The sequence below is a fragment of the Aureobasidium pullulans genome (assembly GCF_000721785.1).
Source record: "Aureobasidium pullulans EXF-150 unplaced genomic scaffold scaffold_28, whole genome shotgun sequence".
Classification (NCBI taxonomy): domain Eukaryota; kingdom Fungi; phylum Ascomycota; class Dothideomycetes; order Dothideales; family Saccotheciaceae; genus Aureobasidium; species Aureobasidium pullulans.
This window is the reverse complement of record NW_021941048.1, coordinates 194550-210007: the sequence shown is the minus strand read 5'-3', so window position 1 is coordinate 210007 and position 15458 is coordinate 194550. Positions and strand designations below refer to the sequence as shown.

The following is a 15458-nucleotide window of genomic DNA, read 5'->3' as shown; positions in this document are numbered from 1 at the left end:
AAAACAGCCGCCGAACATGCAGCACAAAGAATAGATCGACTGCACGTAGGCGCGCGGCTGCATACAACAATTCCTCTGTCAAAGAAGAACCGGGAAAAGAACACTCCTGTTGAGAGGCGGTTCTGTTCATGCAATGCATGTCTCGAGTCAATTACGGCATACTCTAGAACTATTGCCCCTTTCTAGTGGTGGATTGGCCGGGAGAGGCTTTTGTGCGCTGCAAGATGAGCGACACCGTTGGAGAGAGAAAAGCGAGATAGAGTAGAGAGGCGTGAGGAGGGCGTGTAGAGTTTATGTAGTTGGTCGTCGACAGATAAGATGGATTCAAGGCTTCCACTGTACTCTACAGATCTCGTTGCATAGTTACGCAGTACCTCGATAGCGAATGTCAGACTCACAGTCAACTTGATCTTCTTGTCTCGTAAAAGACCTATGACTCTCTTCAATGGTGGTGGCGAAGTAATCAATCAAAATCTTCCATCCTTCAAATTGGACCATGACGTGGAGAATGAGATTGCATGATGGTGCTCTTCGAATATATGAACAGGTGATTTGACTTGTGCCGCTTTATGATGCTTACGATCGATGGAGTTGTGTCGTCTTTTCGTATCACACGTCTGGCCTGCTACGGTTGATGAGGATGTACAGCGACACGGTAGAAGGCCGTTGTGCAGAGAAGGTACAACGTTGTGGAAATGGTAAGAGATACTTGCCATGACAACATGGACAGAAGTTGTACTGGTGTGCCTGTTATGCGGATCTGGATGTTGACCTCCTGAAGCGTGTAGAATGGATGTCCAAGGCATGGCGCAACAGGAGATGGATCATGTTATATTATTGATTGGACAGGCGTCGAAGCAGTGGAAGATCTATGGAACAACAGATTCCCAAGGTCTGGTGGGTTTGATGATGTCTTGGGCCTCCCTGTGAAATTAGGTGGAGGTGGGACCGTGCATTTGTCGAAAAAGGTTCGGGTAGCGCGGAAATGCAATCAGGGGGATGGGCGTTTCATATCAGACAGGTCTTTGGCTGCCTCATGGCCGTTGATGGGTTTTCGAGGGTTGCTACTTGGTTACTCGATGTCCAGCTAGTCGTCGTGAGCTCCTGAAGTTGCGTGCGCAAAAACGGTGTCCAAGTACCAGCGACGATATCTACAGTCTCCATTCCTTTGGCTGTTTCTCGACGCGTCCCTTCCTTAACCATCTTGTTTCCAGACCAACTCGGCTCGGCCTACAGTAGCAATACCGTACGCCGCTTGTTGTCTGCTTTTCAAGTCCGAACCGACATGTCATAGACGAACATAGGGATTGCTGGTCACCCTCAATTGCATTTTAAAAGCGACACGACATCATACACCTACAAGATCAACAACAATAGAAAGCGGGCCGTCATGAGCAACGAAACACTCGCCGAGACGCCCCTCTCGCCCACCTTCTCACACCACCCACACCACGCACAAACAGACTCTCTGGTCAGCGTACCACTCACAGACTCAGTGCTGAGTTCACCACTCGAGGAATCCACCCCTAGACATGGTGGACACGACGACGATGAGGTGAGTCGAAATAAACGTCTCGATGCTGCCTTCCAAGTACTAACACACACACAGCACATGGCTGCTCTCCTCGCCCGTCTCGAGATGGAAAACAACGCCCTCGCCATCGATCCCAAAGCTGGTATCGCTACCATCAACGTCTCCAACCACGATCGCAACGCCTCCCTTGGTGGCGCCTCGCTGTTCAGTCTACACATTCCCAAGGAGGCCCTCGGCATGAGTCTCGGTGACTTCTGGGCCTTTGTCACTCGCGACTACGAAGAGGCTTTGGCTTCTATGCCTACAATGACGCCCATCATGATACACAAAGGAGTGCCCGACTTCTTGAGGCCTGTTGTTTGGGGAGGCATTGCCGGTGCACGCGAAGAAAGACTATACTCGGAATTCGACCGTCTACTCGCCCAGATCGAGAGCGAACCACCAACCTCGGACACTATCATTGACAAGGATATTGGCCGCTGCTTCCCAAATCACCCTCTCTTCGCCCAGGCTGGCGGCGAGGGTCAGACCATGCTCGGTCAGGTCTTGAAGTGTTACAATTTGTACGACTCGGAGATCGGTTACTGCCAGGGAATGGGCTTCATCGTTGGCATTCTGCTCATGAAGATGGACGCGAGAGATGCCTTCTGTGTTTTCGTCAGACTTATGGAAACCCATGGACTCCGCGACTCTTACTCACATTCATTGACTGGACTCCACTCACGTATCTTCCAGTTCCAGCAACTGCTGACTCCTCTAGCTCCCAAGCTTGTTGCCCACTTTAAGAACTTGGGTGTCGAATTCGCATACCTTTCACAATGGTTCATGACCATATTTGCCACAACATGTCCTCTGGATACTCTCTTCCGAATTTACGATGTTGTTCTTGCCGAAGGCGCTAATGAGACTGTCATGCGTGTCGCCTTGGCCTTGATCCTCAAGAACGAACAAAAATTACTGGCAATGGCCGAGTTGGAGGACGTGTTGCAGCTGCTTCTTTCTCGTGGTATCTGGGAGCCCTATGAGAACAACCCGGATCAACTCATCGAGGAAGTCACAACCCTCTTTAAACAGGTCGTCACTCGCGAGGCTCTAGACAAGCTTGGAAAGCAGTTCCTCAAGCAGGCCGAGAGAGGCTCTGCAGACAGGACTGTTCGCGCTCTGGGCTTTACCAGTACTTATGGAAACGCATTTAGACTATTCGATTTCTGGTCCAAGAGCGACTCTCTGTCGCCAGCTGCACCTCTTCGCCGCAAAGCGTCTGGACAATCTCTTTCGACTCTCAACTCGATTTCTGGAAGTGGAGCCAGTATGATCAGCACCGACAGCTATGCTAGCACCGCCCCGACTGAGATGGACGACTTTGAGAGAGACAGCGCTACTCCTACAAAGCCCCATAGATCATTCATCTCACAAGACAGAAACTTGCACGAACAGGTCGAAGGTCTCTTGATGGCACTCAGCGAAGTCCAGCGCGAGGCAGCTCAGACTGCTGCGAACCTTCAACGTGAGGAAGCGAGAAGAATCAGAGCCCAGGAGATTGTTGGAGATTTGCTCGAGCTGTTCCGGGAGAAGAAGACAGTTGATGCATACCGCAGACAGCGACGAACAACTCTTCCCTCCAGAATCGACCACGAGAAAACTCGCGAAGAGATGACTGTGCTGAAGAGACAATCCAACTTTGTCAGATCAGTAACGCAGAGCATTATCGCTGGAAACACTCCTGGTCATGACGCCGATGCTGGATTGCATTCTTCTCTACTCAAGCTTTGTGCTCTCTTTGACGCCGAAGCATCGCTAGACTCTGACAGTGGTTCCGAAAATGGTGATACAGCACCAGCACAAGCACCTGCCGCCAGCGAGTACACAGTCAAATTGGAAGCTGAATTGGTCAAATTGCGCCAACGTGTAGCTAAGGACCGCACGCATCGCCATATGAGACGAACACTAGATCTTAAGGATGCCAGACTATCTCTCAAGGCCGGCGAAACACCTTCCGCCGAGTCCATCAGAGTTCGTCGATCTCTTTACCGCCGACACGAGAACAAGGCCTCTCGCGATCTCTCTGGTTCCTTCCCTGATATCACAATCTCCGTTCCTCGCGTACGACCTCATCAACCTCTACCCTCCCCCCGATCCGCTACTCAACAACACCGCCCTGGTCCTCCTCTCCGCATGATTAGATCACAAGATGGCACGGAAATCATGGCCAAGCCTCAGAGATTTGGTTTCAAACGCAAGACGACTGATGACAGTCTCGATCGCGAAACATCCGGCTCCGTCACTCCAACCACAAGCACTGCATTGATACCTAAACGTAACTCCTCCCTGACATCCCAAACTATTCTCTCCACACCCTCACACGCACCGCCCTCTGATGAGACTCTACTGGTCGAACTCGTAGCAGCCAAGACCCGCGAGGCGACCGCTATCCACGAGAACGAGCTTTTGCAAATTTCTCTGGACAAGACACGTCGACAGATGGAGCAACAAAAAGAGGAAATGCAAGCAAAGATTGACGCCATGGAGGCAATGATGCTCGCACAGATGGAAGCACATGAGAACGAAATGGAGAGGTTGAAGATGATGGTACAGAGGCCTGACACGCCTAGTTCGATGGGTATGCAGACGGGTCCAAACACACCGGAGATGCTGGCGCCTGTTGCCCAAGGAGGTGCTGGTAAAGCTGGACCTTGGGGTTGGTTCGGGAAGGGACGAAGTGTCAGCCATTCGCCTACTATGTGAGATAGAAGATTGAAGGAGGATTTATTATCAAGGACGGCTATGTACGACTGGCTCCATTCTGTAGCAGGCGATGCTTTTTCTTCTTTTTTGCTGGTCTAATGTCTATGAAAGAGAAATGTATAAATCAAGATTGTAGCTTTGCAGAGCATTTCTTTGAACCCCCCTGTATTTTTGAAAATCGTCGTGCATTCTGATAGATGTGTTGATGGCTGTTGGCTGACTCGAGCATGGCAGGGAGGTTGGTGCACAACACAACTTCCGGCTCCTGACTCAAATCCCCGCAACCGAACCTCTCTTTTGAATCTTCCCTGCACGTCTCAACCGTTTGTTTCCCTTCAAGTAACAGCTATGTCACTGATATTTTCTTCGTGTCTTTTGCTGATAGCATTGCGAAATCGAATCTTGGAATCTTTGCAGTTCGACCAGGTGTTCTAGCAAGTTGACTTTCGACACTTCTCAAACTCCGCGGAAGCTGGCTGAAGGATCGAAACTGTTATGTTGAGAGGACTTTCGCTGTTGCCTGGAATCATCTTTTCGACAGCGCCTTCTCCATCGTCTGGTGAAATTTGTTACTCGCTGATATCCTATGATTTCCCATTCGACGAGCGACACATCGTTGTCTCTACCGATAAGCGAAGTCGAAAGTATGGATCCTGGAACCGAACTCGCCTCGATCTTGCTGCAGACGACCTTACAATCTAAAGCTTCCGAGGCACTTTGCATACCGGAAATCTTGTCAGATGTTCTCAAATTGTTGAGACAAGATAAAAAAAAGGCTTTACGAAATCTGGCATCTGTTAATAGGATCTGGTTCCAAGAGGCTACACGACTCTTATGGAGAGAAGCTTCATCCAAAGCATTGATTTCTGTAGAAGAATCACGTCGCAATATTTATGCTCCCAAGATCCGCAAACTTACAGTACACCACGCGTCCTGCCACGTACAGCTTCGTCATTGCAATTTCACATCATTGCGGGTTCTCTGCTTCAATCTGGGAGCTAAAGGTGTGAAGCACGATGTGTATAGCCAGTATTTGCGGCCCACTCTAGAAGAAGTCTTCTTTATGGCCTTGCCACCAGATGAATTTCTGCATGGACTGAATCAGCACTGCCCGCGCCTTTGTGTATTCGCCCAAGGCCTACAAGCACACACAGATCGGTCTGACCTTGCTGATTTTCTGACTACGAATCAGTCCTTGCAAAGTGTGAAGCTTGTCTCAGAGTCTGAAGACAATTCTGTTACACTGCTCCAAGCACTAAGCAAGATGCCTTACCTTGAGGATCTTAGTGTGAAGGGTCAGATCCCCGAGAGCGTGTTAAGGCAGCTGCTGGAATCGTCCGCGGAAACACTAGATCTTCCACGATTCAATACATTATCCAAAGTCGAGATCACCGTTGGTGTACCTGCGCTATCACTGCTTCGCCCAACGTTTAGTGCCATGACAAGCCTCACTCTCGACATTCTGATAGAGAAGGAAAGTCATGAACTCGATGCCCTTGCTCATCTGCCTCTCGAAAGTCTGCAACTCCACATCGCCGCTGGGATTCAATTCTCGTCCCAGGAACTTCTATTCCTGCACAATGCGAAGAATCTGCAAAGTCTTTCTATCCGGCCCAAGCCTTGGAGTCCGACGATAACGATGCCAAACCTCACAATATCTAACGACCACTTCAAACAGATTTTCGCCAATCTATCAGCGCTGAAGAGACTTTTAATTTGGTTCTCTGTAAGAATTAACGACACGCATACCGCTTTGCTCGATCTTGGTCGCTCCTGTCCAAAACTCGAGAACTTGCGCATGTATTGTACCGTCGAGTTGGCTTCTTGGACCAATATACCTACGCCACTGTTTCCAAGCCTCACCTTTCTATGGATAGCCTCTGTCAATGACGACCGGCTTGATATAGATCCAAGCGGACAAATCTCTGAACACTTGGCTGCTTTGATTGATAAAAAATGCACCCAAATTGGATAGATTTGTGGCCATCAATAATTATGCTTATCGTCCGACGGAGGCTAGAGAGTTGTCGAAATATGTGATGAGGGCGCACGGTAGGATAAAAGAGATCTCGCAGACACGACACTCACAACATGACAATGATAGATGAGAATCGAATGACTTTGCGATAGACGACTGATAGCAAACTCTGGGGAAGTCGCGTCTGCTCAACCTACGTCGCAATGGCAACCGGGATTGCCGCCTGAACATATTTTCTTTCCGATCTCAAAACATGTTACAGGAGACCTGTATTATGTACAATACAGACTCTAGAAGTCCCGAATGTCTCCGAGCTATCATACCGGATACTACAATTCTTCCAAGCAAATCGTAACACACTAGCCAAAGCAGCGCGAGTGAACAGCTCGTGGTTCGTGTGGGCTACACGCACCTGACCACACCCATCTGGCTAGGTGTTCAGAAGCCCGTCGTCCTGTATACGCTTCTAAGATACGATCACTTACGCTCGATGATGCGAACGACTCCTGAAAGGCTCACTCAATCACGAAGACTCTGTCCTTCCCTCTGTCGAAGGAGTACCGGGTTATGCAAACGGGACGTTCGGATGGCCCGCCTCTACCTATTGTCTTGCATCATATCCAGCCGTCACTCGAGAGGATTGAATTTTGTGACTGGACCAGTGGATTCGATGAAGCTCTTGTGGAGAAATTATGCTCTGAGTGCCCGCGGCTACGGTATATCAGCCCGGAATATCTTGGTGACGAAATTTCGCCCAACGATCTATCAAGACTCTTCCGCAATCGATCGTTCAGAAGCGTAGAGTTGGGTCTCGAATATGACGCCTTGAACGCGAAGGTATTTGGTGTGCTTTCTCAGATGGAAGATCTCAGAGAGCTGTCAATCACGTCTACACTATTCAGGTTTCAATCTCGACTTTCAACCATTGAGTTCTCGAAAGAAGGTAGTGACTCACTGGTGACGCGAATTTGGGAAGATGTTTATTGTCACGTTGGTTTTGAATTTTATCATCTCATCCAGGGACCTCTTCGGGCCCGATCTTGAATATAGAGTGACCAGAGTGGAAAGGATCTTAGATATCGAAAGTCATCATTGGAAATCCGAGACGGGCACAGAAGAGATTTGGTCCGAGTCGGACAGCGATAGCTCGAATAGTAAGGAATCTGACAGGGATTATGCATCTGAGGACGGGCAAGATGTTTTTGCTCGTGCTGGGAGTCGGTAAGCAAATGTGGCAATTTAGCAGATGTATGAAATCTTTGGCATCGGACTCTCTCCAAACAATGAGTCGAGAAGACATGATGTTGCATGTCATGCTCATCCCGCTTGATCAGTAGGTTTACCGTTACTAGCTGTCAAAATGTACAAGAATATTGAGAATCCAGAGAGGCTCAGTGAGAGCTCGACCGTTCAACACTCTCAGTGGACACATCTCAAAGGCTCAATCACTTTGTGCATCTAGTAGCTGGATAGATGCTCGCATCCTTTTGCAGAAATAGCTGAATATGCTTTAACAAACTGTTATGTACTTTGTATCGAGCCTTCCAAGTTTCGTTTTGTTGATTGTGTTACTCTCATGTCGGGCCGAAAATTTCTCCGCCTTCCCAGATGTTTCCGCCCAATCTTCTCTCATGAATTACAAACACGATGGCCGCAGAACAGGTCTTGACGAGCCCTGAACTCTTGTCCAAAATCATTGGGCGTCTTCCCTATGGCTCATCACTTTGCTCTGCAGCTCGAGTCAACTCGACATGGTTCGATCTTGCCACGAACGTGGTTTGGGGCTCAGCACACCAGATCTCTGTAATCCCAAGCCCGAAACGATTGGCGGACGTGAAGCGCGCTCGTCGTCAATTATATGCTTCAAAACTGCGGTATCTGGATTTCTCTGACAACATGGACTGTACGATCCACTCCCTGTTCCACGGTCTCAGATTTCCAAGAATGACGGATCTTGTTTTGACTGAAGATGGCCAATCGGAAGGCACGTACTGCCCAGTTGCGCAATACCTACAACCCAACCTGAAACGACTCGAATTCCAAGATTGGTCAGACGAGCTCACTACGACACTGCTTGACGACGTTGCTGAGAAATGCCCACATCTTCAACGTGTTGATCTCAGATCATCTGGCCACAGCATTCGGCCTACAGATCTGGTCGAGTTCTTCTTTAAACTCCCTGCACTACGGTACGTAGGGCTTGACATCAGTCGCCGTCTGCTTACGAAGGATGTATTGCTTCAGTTGTCTCGCATCCAGAGCTTAGTGACATTGGAATTGAGTTCCAGCATCAAAGGAGATGATGCATTTCAACATGTCATCGAGCACAACCCAAATCCGTTCGCGGGACTGAAGTTCGCGCATCTTCGCATGAGGTCTCCAGCAATTCCATTTATGGTGCAAGCTTTTCATACCATCGTCACACTGACCTTGACGCTTGAGGACTCTGGAGCGCACGCCCTCAACCATGTCAGCAAGATGAAATCCCTCAACGCCTTGAACATTCAATATCGACAGGATAACACAATCGACCTTGACTCATTGATGTCTCTTCGCTCACTCTCTCAATTACAGCACTTCGGAATTGGCCCAGAAGACAAAGATGGGATGGCTGCGCTAGATGAAGATATGACCGAGGGTGACTTTGATCTGTTTATCACCGGCTTTCCTTCACTGATAGGCTTCAACTTCACTCTGAATCACCCTCTCATGGTTCAGTCACTAAGCTGTCTTGAAAAGCGCTGCCCAAAATTGAGATGGATCACATTAGGCAAGTGCTGGGATCTGTCGTCGCTTGTCAGTATTCCAGCTCCATTGTTCCCAAATATCCACGGCATACACATCTTCCTCGATGAGGCAGATATCGATAGATGGGCTACTCCGGCACAACTCGCCGGCATCATTGACAATCATGCTCCGAAGTTAACATATTTTAACGTCATCACGGACGGTAACTATTCTCTCGGTCTGAGGGAAGCTTGGAGGGCTTTAAGAGGCAAGTACCCTTAGATGCCGGATGAACCATGATTATGGACTGCAGTAGACGAGGCTATAAATGTCCGAAGTTTAGTCGCCTGTATGCCGAAGTTTTTCATAACTGCTAGGTGCTTAGATGAGCTAGAGGACTTAATTACTACTCTATGACCATTGTTTCGAGGACAAGAGCTTCATATGTTGGCTAAGCTTTACAATCAAAAAAAGGCCTAATTCGCTATCCGTACAAAATCTGCGAACGCTAAAAAGACTAGACGAAACTATAGCCTTTTACAATAGCGCAAGTTAAGCATTAATTAGCCATTGTTAATCCGGAGAATATAGACGGATAGATCGGTATTACAGACTTAATAGATACCTATTTTGAGCGCCAAACGTGATTAAGAGGGACAGTCGCCTAGTTAGCAACACCGGAGAAATCGCAGCCGTCGTCCCGGGCCGAGATTGCCCCATCGCATCCCTATCTTAACCTGAGGAAGCAACTGCCTGCTCCTCTCTTGCCTTAACACAAGAGTAACAAGCAAGCTTGATGTCTTCTAAAATTGAATCCTGAGAAAATCTACTCCTGTCTGCTGTTAAAGTCGGTTTCCACATTTGTCCCTCGAACGACCACTATAGCGCTCGGCGCAACCTCAATCTTGGTTAAGGCTTTTCCTGTCTGTTCGCATCGCTATTTGGACACGATGACTTCCTTCACAATAAGTGCACCTTCGATTCGGATACTCGTGGCTCTCTGTATATGTTTGTCCGGCCTTTGGACATCAAACATCCTCAATCACCCCAAAACATTAGAGAGCGATCTTTCGACCGTACTCTCCAATCGAACCCTGACTCTCGAGCTTCCCGGCCATGGCGAAAACAGCATCGCTGCCGCATATATACCAGGCTCTCTGAGTGATGGTGGTCGCGAGTCGATATTCTGGTGCAGCTTGTTAGCTCTCGCTAGTGGTGGAGCCTACATCTACGATAGAATTCGAGCTCACATCTGGTCTCAACTATCCGCCTTGAATGAGGGTACTCAAGCGGTGCCCAAGGGCGAGAGACTTAGATACTATCTGAATGGTGTGAGGAATCTCAAGTTTACTGGATGGATTCATTCGACCGGGGATAAAGACTTCTTCATGGCCTGCATGCTATCAGTTCTTGCAATCATTGGAGCCCTCTTTGCTACCATCGAGTCTGGATTACAAAACATCACTAGCGATACAGTCGTCAAAAAGGCGGAACATTTCTTGTCTGACTCTGGGGCCGGGGGAAACTTAACATTTGGAAGCTCTGCTGCCCACGGAAGCTACACTCTCGAGAGCTGGACCTGTCAACTTGTACCATTGATTCCAATATCAGCCGTTGAAACCTCAACTCGGGCGCGAGACGTTGTGAGCCAGTCTTGTCGTGACGCTCATACCTCTCGCTATATCCTCCTCGCCATGCTGCCTCTCACCATTCTGATGCTTTTCACCGCCTTGAAACCACACTGGTTCACCTTCACCTTGGGCAAGGATGGATCACGTCCCGATTGGATGGCAGTACCACTCGAAGATAATGAGAGTGAAGGGGAAGATGATCTCATGGCGGGCTTCGGCGGCAACGCAAGAGAGCAATGGTTGTTGGAAGAAGAATAAGCTTCAAATCGAACCTCTCAGCTCTTTACTGCACCTTGGTTACTCTATCAGAATGCAAGATGATTTTCGAATGACCTGAAAGGTTCAGCGAAAGCCACTGGACCATCCGCTCTCACTGGACAATGCTTCCGATTGTCAAAAACATCTTGTATCTTGACAGGGTGATTCGCAGGCACCAGGCTCACAAAGATTACTTCGACCTTGCATGGACCCGAAGAGACGCGGCGAGGGCCCGGAAGCGTAATTTCAGCCTTCCTAGCCAGGCGCTATTCCTCTGTCGAAATGCAAGATGGTTTTGCAGTTGTCGAGAATCTCCAGCGAGAGTCATCTAACTCCTTACTCTCACTGGACCAATCTGCAACTACGAAAAACAATCTTGCATCTTGACAAGTACCTTCCAAAGCTTCGTGGCATTGGGAGTGCTACTTTTTCCACCCCTTCGTGAAGACAACTCCATCTCAAATACTGAATCAGCAGCCCGAAGATATATTCTGACCTACCTCACCATTTATGGCATGAACATCACCGTTCCTTACTCTGCCACATGGCTATTCTCTGTGCTGGAAAAGCTCGCCCTGGAAATGTCGTCGGCGGAAACGGCATTTTTCGTGGTCACGACCAGAGATGGTGGCAGGGCTCACAGCACTGGGATCACGAGCACACATCTCGAACACGGTGGTCCGTTGCCAATGACAGGATTGACATAATGCATGGATTATGTAGCCCCCCATCCAAACGGTGAAGGGAGACGCCATGAAAAGACTGAATGTTCCGATACCCCATCACCATCAACAACCATGCAAAAGGGCAATGAAAGAATGTAAATTTCAATCAAGCAAGCGATCTAGCTATTCATGAATCTCCATCACAGTAAACGCATATCTAAAACATTTTAGGCAAAAAGAGAGCATGCCTGCAGAGTCCAAAGATCGGCTTCCTAAGCAATAACATCATTCGCCTGTTCCTCGGCTTTGTCTTCTGTCTTTTGCTCGGCGGCATCTAATCCGTTACCATTTTGATCTTTTCTCACACTCGCAAGCACCTCTGCCAATTCGCGCAAGAATCTGGTGACTTCGTCTTCAGTGCCGACGGTGATGCGGAGGCAGCCTAGACAGCCTGGCTCCTTTCCTCTAAAACGGACGACGACGCCGCGGGATTCGGCGAGTTGTTCGTAAACGGCAAGGGCGATCTCGTTGGAGGGGTTGGAGGAAGAGTCGAGCATTTCTACCAGCAGGAAGTTGCTTGCTGCACCACCGCGGAAACGACCAATGCCGGAAATCGAAGGCATTTCTTTGAGCATACGGTCGCGTTGTGTGATGATCTTGTCGCGGTTGCTGCGCATGACAGCGAGGTTCTTTGGTTGCAAGGCGGCGATGGCGAGTTGAGAGGTGGGGTTCGAGATGTTGTAGGGTGCCTTGAGGGAGTTGAGGAGGCGAGCAATTGGCGGTGATGTGAAGGCGGCACCGAGACGAATGCCAGCGAGACCGAAGGCCTTGGAAAGGGTTTGCATGACGACGAGGTTGGGCCAGTCGTTTACCCACTCGGCGAGCGAGGTGCCATCGGGGGCGAAGTCGATGTAGGCTTCATCTAGCACGACGATACCGTTCCATGTGGGGTGTCTGAGAACGGTCTCGACGTCTTCCTTGCGTGCCAGACTGGCGGTCGGGTTGCCAGGTGAGCAAATGTAGACCATCTTGATGGTGGCATCTTCCGACAGCTTCTCATTGATCAGGTATGGTTTGAGGGCGAAGTCGTTGTTGACGTCTAGCGGGGCCTTGACCACAGTGACATCGTTGACCTGAGCTGAGACAGAGTACATGCCGTATGTGGGAGGGCATGTCAGGATCTTGTCCTTACCAGGGGTGCAGAAGGCGCGTATCAGGGCGTCAATGGCTTCATCGCTGCCAACACCGACGAAGAGGTTGTCCGGCGTCAAGGTCTTTTGTGTGTGGGTCTTGGTGTTACGGAGGTTGCAGAGCAATTGCTTGAGCTCAGGCTGGTGACTGGTAGAATCTGTCAGGCTTCATCCTCATCGTGTTATTCAGGCTGGCGCATACGGATCGGGGTAGCGATTGAGGCCGAGAAGGTCGACTTCGACACTGGCATCTCCGTTCAAAGCATTCTTCAGCTTGCCCGAGGCACCGTCGATTGCCAGACCGGGACCATAGGCGTTCTCATTGGCGTCCAAAAGAATGTTTGTACCGTCGTCTTTGTAGTCGCTAAGGTGAGTCACTTGTCAGTTCAATTGCCATGGATCGCCGGAGGGAAGGACGCACTCTCTAGCACATCTGTAAGGCTCAAGAGCCAGAATGTTGGGACGAGCACAAGTCTCAAGATTGAAGGCGTTGACTGGACTAGACATGGCGAATTGATATCATGTGGGATAATTGTATCAAGGAAACAAAAGATTAATTGCGAAGCTTCAGGTCGACGTTCGGCATGTGAAAGTCAGAGTCATCGCGCTCGGGCTCGGATCAGAAACGTCACCGGCCCGGCCTGCCAAAGACGCCTGACCCAAGCCAGACCCAAAGAGAGACGGGCATGCCGGCTCCTCCGCGACTGCCTGACCGAATCACATGAAAATTGAACAGATAATCGAATCTCCCTCTAGTCTCTCCTAATCTGACAAGCTCCTTCCTTTCTTCACCTCCAGTTCTTGCGTGTTTCTCCGTTGCTTGTTTCCCAAATCGCACCTTCCACAGTTACATCATCTTGCGCCGGCACTTGACGACCGTTTGGATCACAGCTCTACGCGACACGTCCGTCATCTTTTGCATCATCGCGTACAGTTCTATACAACTTCCTTCATCCTGGATCAATAGTAGAACATGGCGTCAACACAACCTATACCCGAAACTCGGGTAATATCACCGTCACCGACACCCACCGAATCCTCGTCCGCACGCGACAGCTACTTCACCAGCACAACCAAAAAGCGCAATGGCCGCGTCAAGAGCCCACCGTCCATCGCAGAATCGCCAGAATCCTCCGACCCAGAAAGCAGCCGCGCCAGACCCCGAAGCCGAAGTCCCAAACTCTCAAAGAAAGACTCGGCAAGAAAGATCCCCAAATCTCCACCAGAGCCTATAAAAACAGATGGACATTTGGATCCGAGTAGTGCGGGCATGGGCTCGAGTTATTGGCGCAACTTGAGTAGGAGTCCGAGTCCGCTGGGCTTGATCCCGTTGCATCGCGAATGGCGCAGTTTCATCCACAGACACGAGATTCCGAGAAAGGCTTTGCATGTCTCTATTGGTTTCTTCACGCTGGGACTGTTCGTCTCTGGCGCGCAGACTAGTGCTATACATCCTCCTCTTCTTACCGCTCTGATCCCCATCTTCGCTGTCGATTTCATACGCATGCATTACCCGTAGGTCCATATGCCACTTACCGTTCTGGCATATAGCAAAGCTAATACAAGTGACAGCCCACTCAACCGCCTCTACATCCGAGCTCTGGGTGCCTTTATGCGTGAATCAGAAGCCCACGATAAGTACAACGGCGTAATCTCCTATCTCGCCGGCGCTTGGGCAGTCCTCCGCTTCTGTCCCAAAGACATCGCCGTCATGTCTATTCTTCTCCTCTCCTGGTGCGATACAGCAGCCTCCACGTTCGGCCGTCTCTGGGGTCGCTACACCCCTCGCGTCCGCAAGGGTAAAAGTCTGGCTGGCACAATAGCTGCCTTTGTCACTGGTGCTGCTGCCGCAGTGGTGTTCTGGGTCGTTGTTGCACCAAGAGTGCCTGCCGAGTGGAGCACTGGAATCAACGCCTTCGCGTTCGACGGAACCCTGTCATTACCACCGACGATCAGGAATCTACTCGGTTGGAAAGAGGTGGAGAGTACAGTCTCTGGCACCGTCGCCACCACTATCGTAGCCGTGGTCTCTGGACTTGTGGCTGCCGTCAGTGAAGCCATTGATGTCTTTGGTCTCGACGACAATCTTACCATCCCTGTGCTCTCGGGCATTGGATTGAATGCTTTCTTTTGGTGTTTCGGTGGCGGTTTGGTTTGATGAATATATGATACCTCTGGGGGAACAAGGGCGACAGGAAATGAATTGAGAGCATGGCAGGGAGGCACGAAAACGAAATTATCATAATGTAGAATATTCACAACTTTCCATACCCATCTTTATGGTTCCTTGTGTCCTCTGGAATAACCTCTACTCCCAACAGACCGTCACTCGATTCTGGATTGGCTCTTGCATTTTTTCACAGGTATAGATTTGACAAACGCTCGTCCTTGAGATTATTGCAGCCGCACCCTTCGTGAGGTCTTCCCAAAGGCCACCCACACTTCAATCTTTCCTCCATACTCCAAGTCACCCTACCTCTTGCATTGAACAACTTCTTGCAGCACTTCTAAATTCAATTGAAAAACTGTTCAGTATTGAAATACTCACTCACTTCGTCATTGCATCATTGCATCATTGCAGCGTTTATATATCACAACTCACCACGGCGTCTGAGATGCCATATTCGATGAACTCTGGCTTCAGGAGCCCTGGCAGTTGGATTTGTGTTTGCGCTTGTATCTGTGTCGGCCCATCGGTTTCGACTTCATGATGCCCATGCAGCAGATGGA

At 49.6% G+C, this 15458-nt stretch overlaps 6 protein-coding genes across 6 annotated transcripts; 5 read left to right on the top strand and 1 right to left on the bottom strand.

The window, feature by feature from the left end:
- The first annotated feature begins 1037 nt into the window (after positions 1 to 1037).
- M438DRAFT_409091 (uncharacterized protein) lies at positions 1038 to 4471 on the top strand. Its single transcript, XM_029909998.1, has 2 exons — positions 1038 to 1555; positions 1610 to 4471. The coding sequence occupies exons 1-2, from the start codon at positions 1391 to 1393 to the stop codon at positions 4277 to 4279; spliced, it is 2835 nt and encodes a 944-aa protein (XP_029756206.1). The 5' UTR covers positions 1038 to 1390; the 3' UTR covers positions 4280 to 4471.
- A 101-nt stretch (positions 4472 to 4572) lies between these two features.
- Positions 4573 to 6656, top strand: M438DRAFT_386374 (uncharacterized protein). Its single transcript, XM_029908989.1, has one exon. It carries the CDS (start codon positions 4866 to 4868, stop codon positions 6252 to 6254), a length of 1389 nt encoding a protein of 462 aa, XP_029756205.1. The 5' UTR covers positions 4573 to 4865; the 3' UTR covers positions 6255 to 6656.
- A 1248-nt stretch (positions 6657 to 7904) lies between these two features.
- On the top strand, positions 7905 to 9450 carry M438DRAFT_409089 (uncharacterized protein; the record flags this gene model as incomplete). Its single annotated transcript, XM_029909997.1, has 2 exons — positions 7905 to 8446; positions 8546 to 9450. The coding sequence occupies 2 exons, from the start codon at positions 7905 to 7907 to the stop codon at positions 9264 to 9266; spliced, it is 1263 nt and encodes a 420-aa protein (XP_029756204.1). The 3' UTR covers positions 9267 to 9450.
- Positions 9451 to 9934: 484 nt separating this feature from the next.
- M438DRAFT_400211 (uncharacterized protein) lies at positions 9935 to 11045 on the top strand (the record flags this gene model as incomplete). Its single annotated transcript, XM_029909455.1, has 1 exon — positions 9935 to 11045. The coding sequence occupies one exon, from the start codon at positions 9935 to 9937 to the stop codon at positions 10871 to 10873; it is 939 nt and encodes a 312-aa protein (XP_029756203.1). The 3' UTR covers positions 10874 to 11045.
- A 450-nt stretch (positions 11046 to 11495) lies between these two features.
- M438DRAFT_349263 (histidinol-phosphate aminotransferase) lies at positions 11496 to 13306 on the bottom strand. Its single transcript, XM_029906356.1, has 3 exons — positions 13150 to 13306; positions 12931 to 13092; positions 11496 to 12876 (listed from the first exon to the last, which is right to left on the bottom strand). The coding sequence occupies exons 1-3, from the start codon at positions 13233 to 13235 to the stop codon at positions 11811 to 11813; spliced, it is 1314 nt and encodes a 437-aa protein (XP_029756202.1). The 5' UTR covers positions 13236 to 13306; the 3' UTR covers positions 11496 to 11810.
- Positions 13225 to 15036, top strand: M438DRAFT_327186 (uncharacterized protein). Its single transcript, XM_029903161.1, has 2 exons — positions 13225 to 14243; positions 14301 to 15036. The coding sequence occupies exons 1-2, from the start codon at positions 13702 to 13704 to the stop codon at positions 14884 to 14886; spliced, it is 1128 nt and encodes a 375-aa protein (XP_029756201.1). The 5' UTR covers positions 13225 to 13701; the 3' UTR covers positions 14887 to 15036.
- The last annotated feature ends 422 nt before the right edge of the window (positions 15037 to 15458 follow it).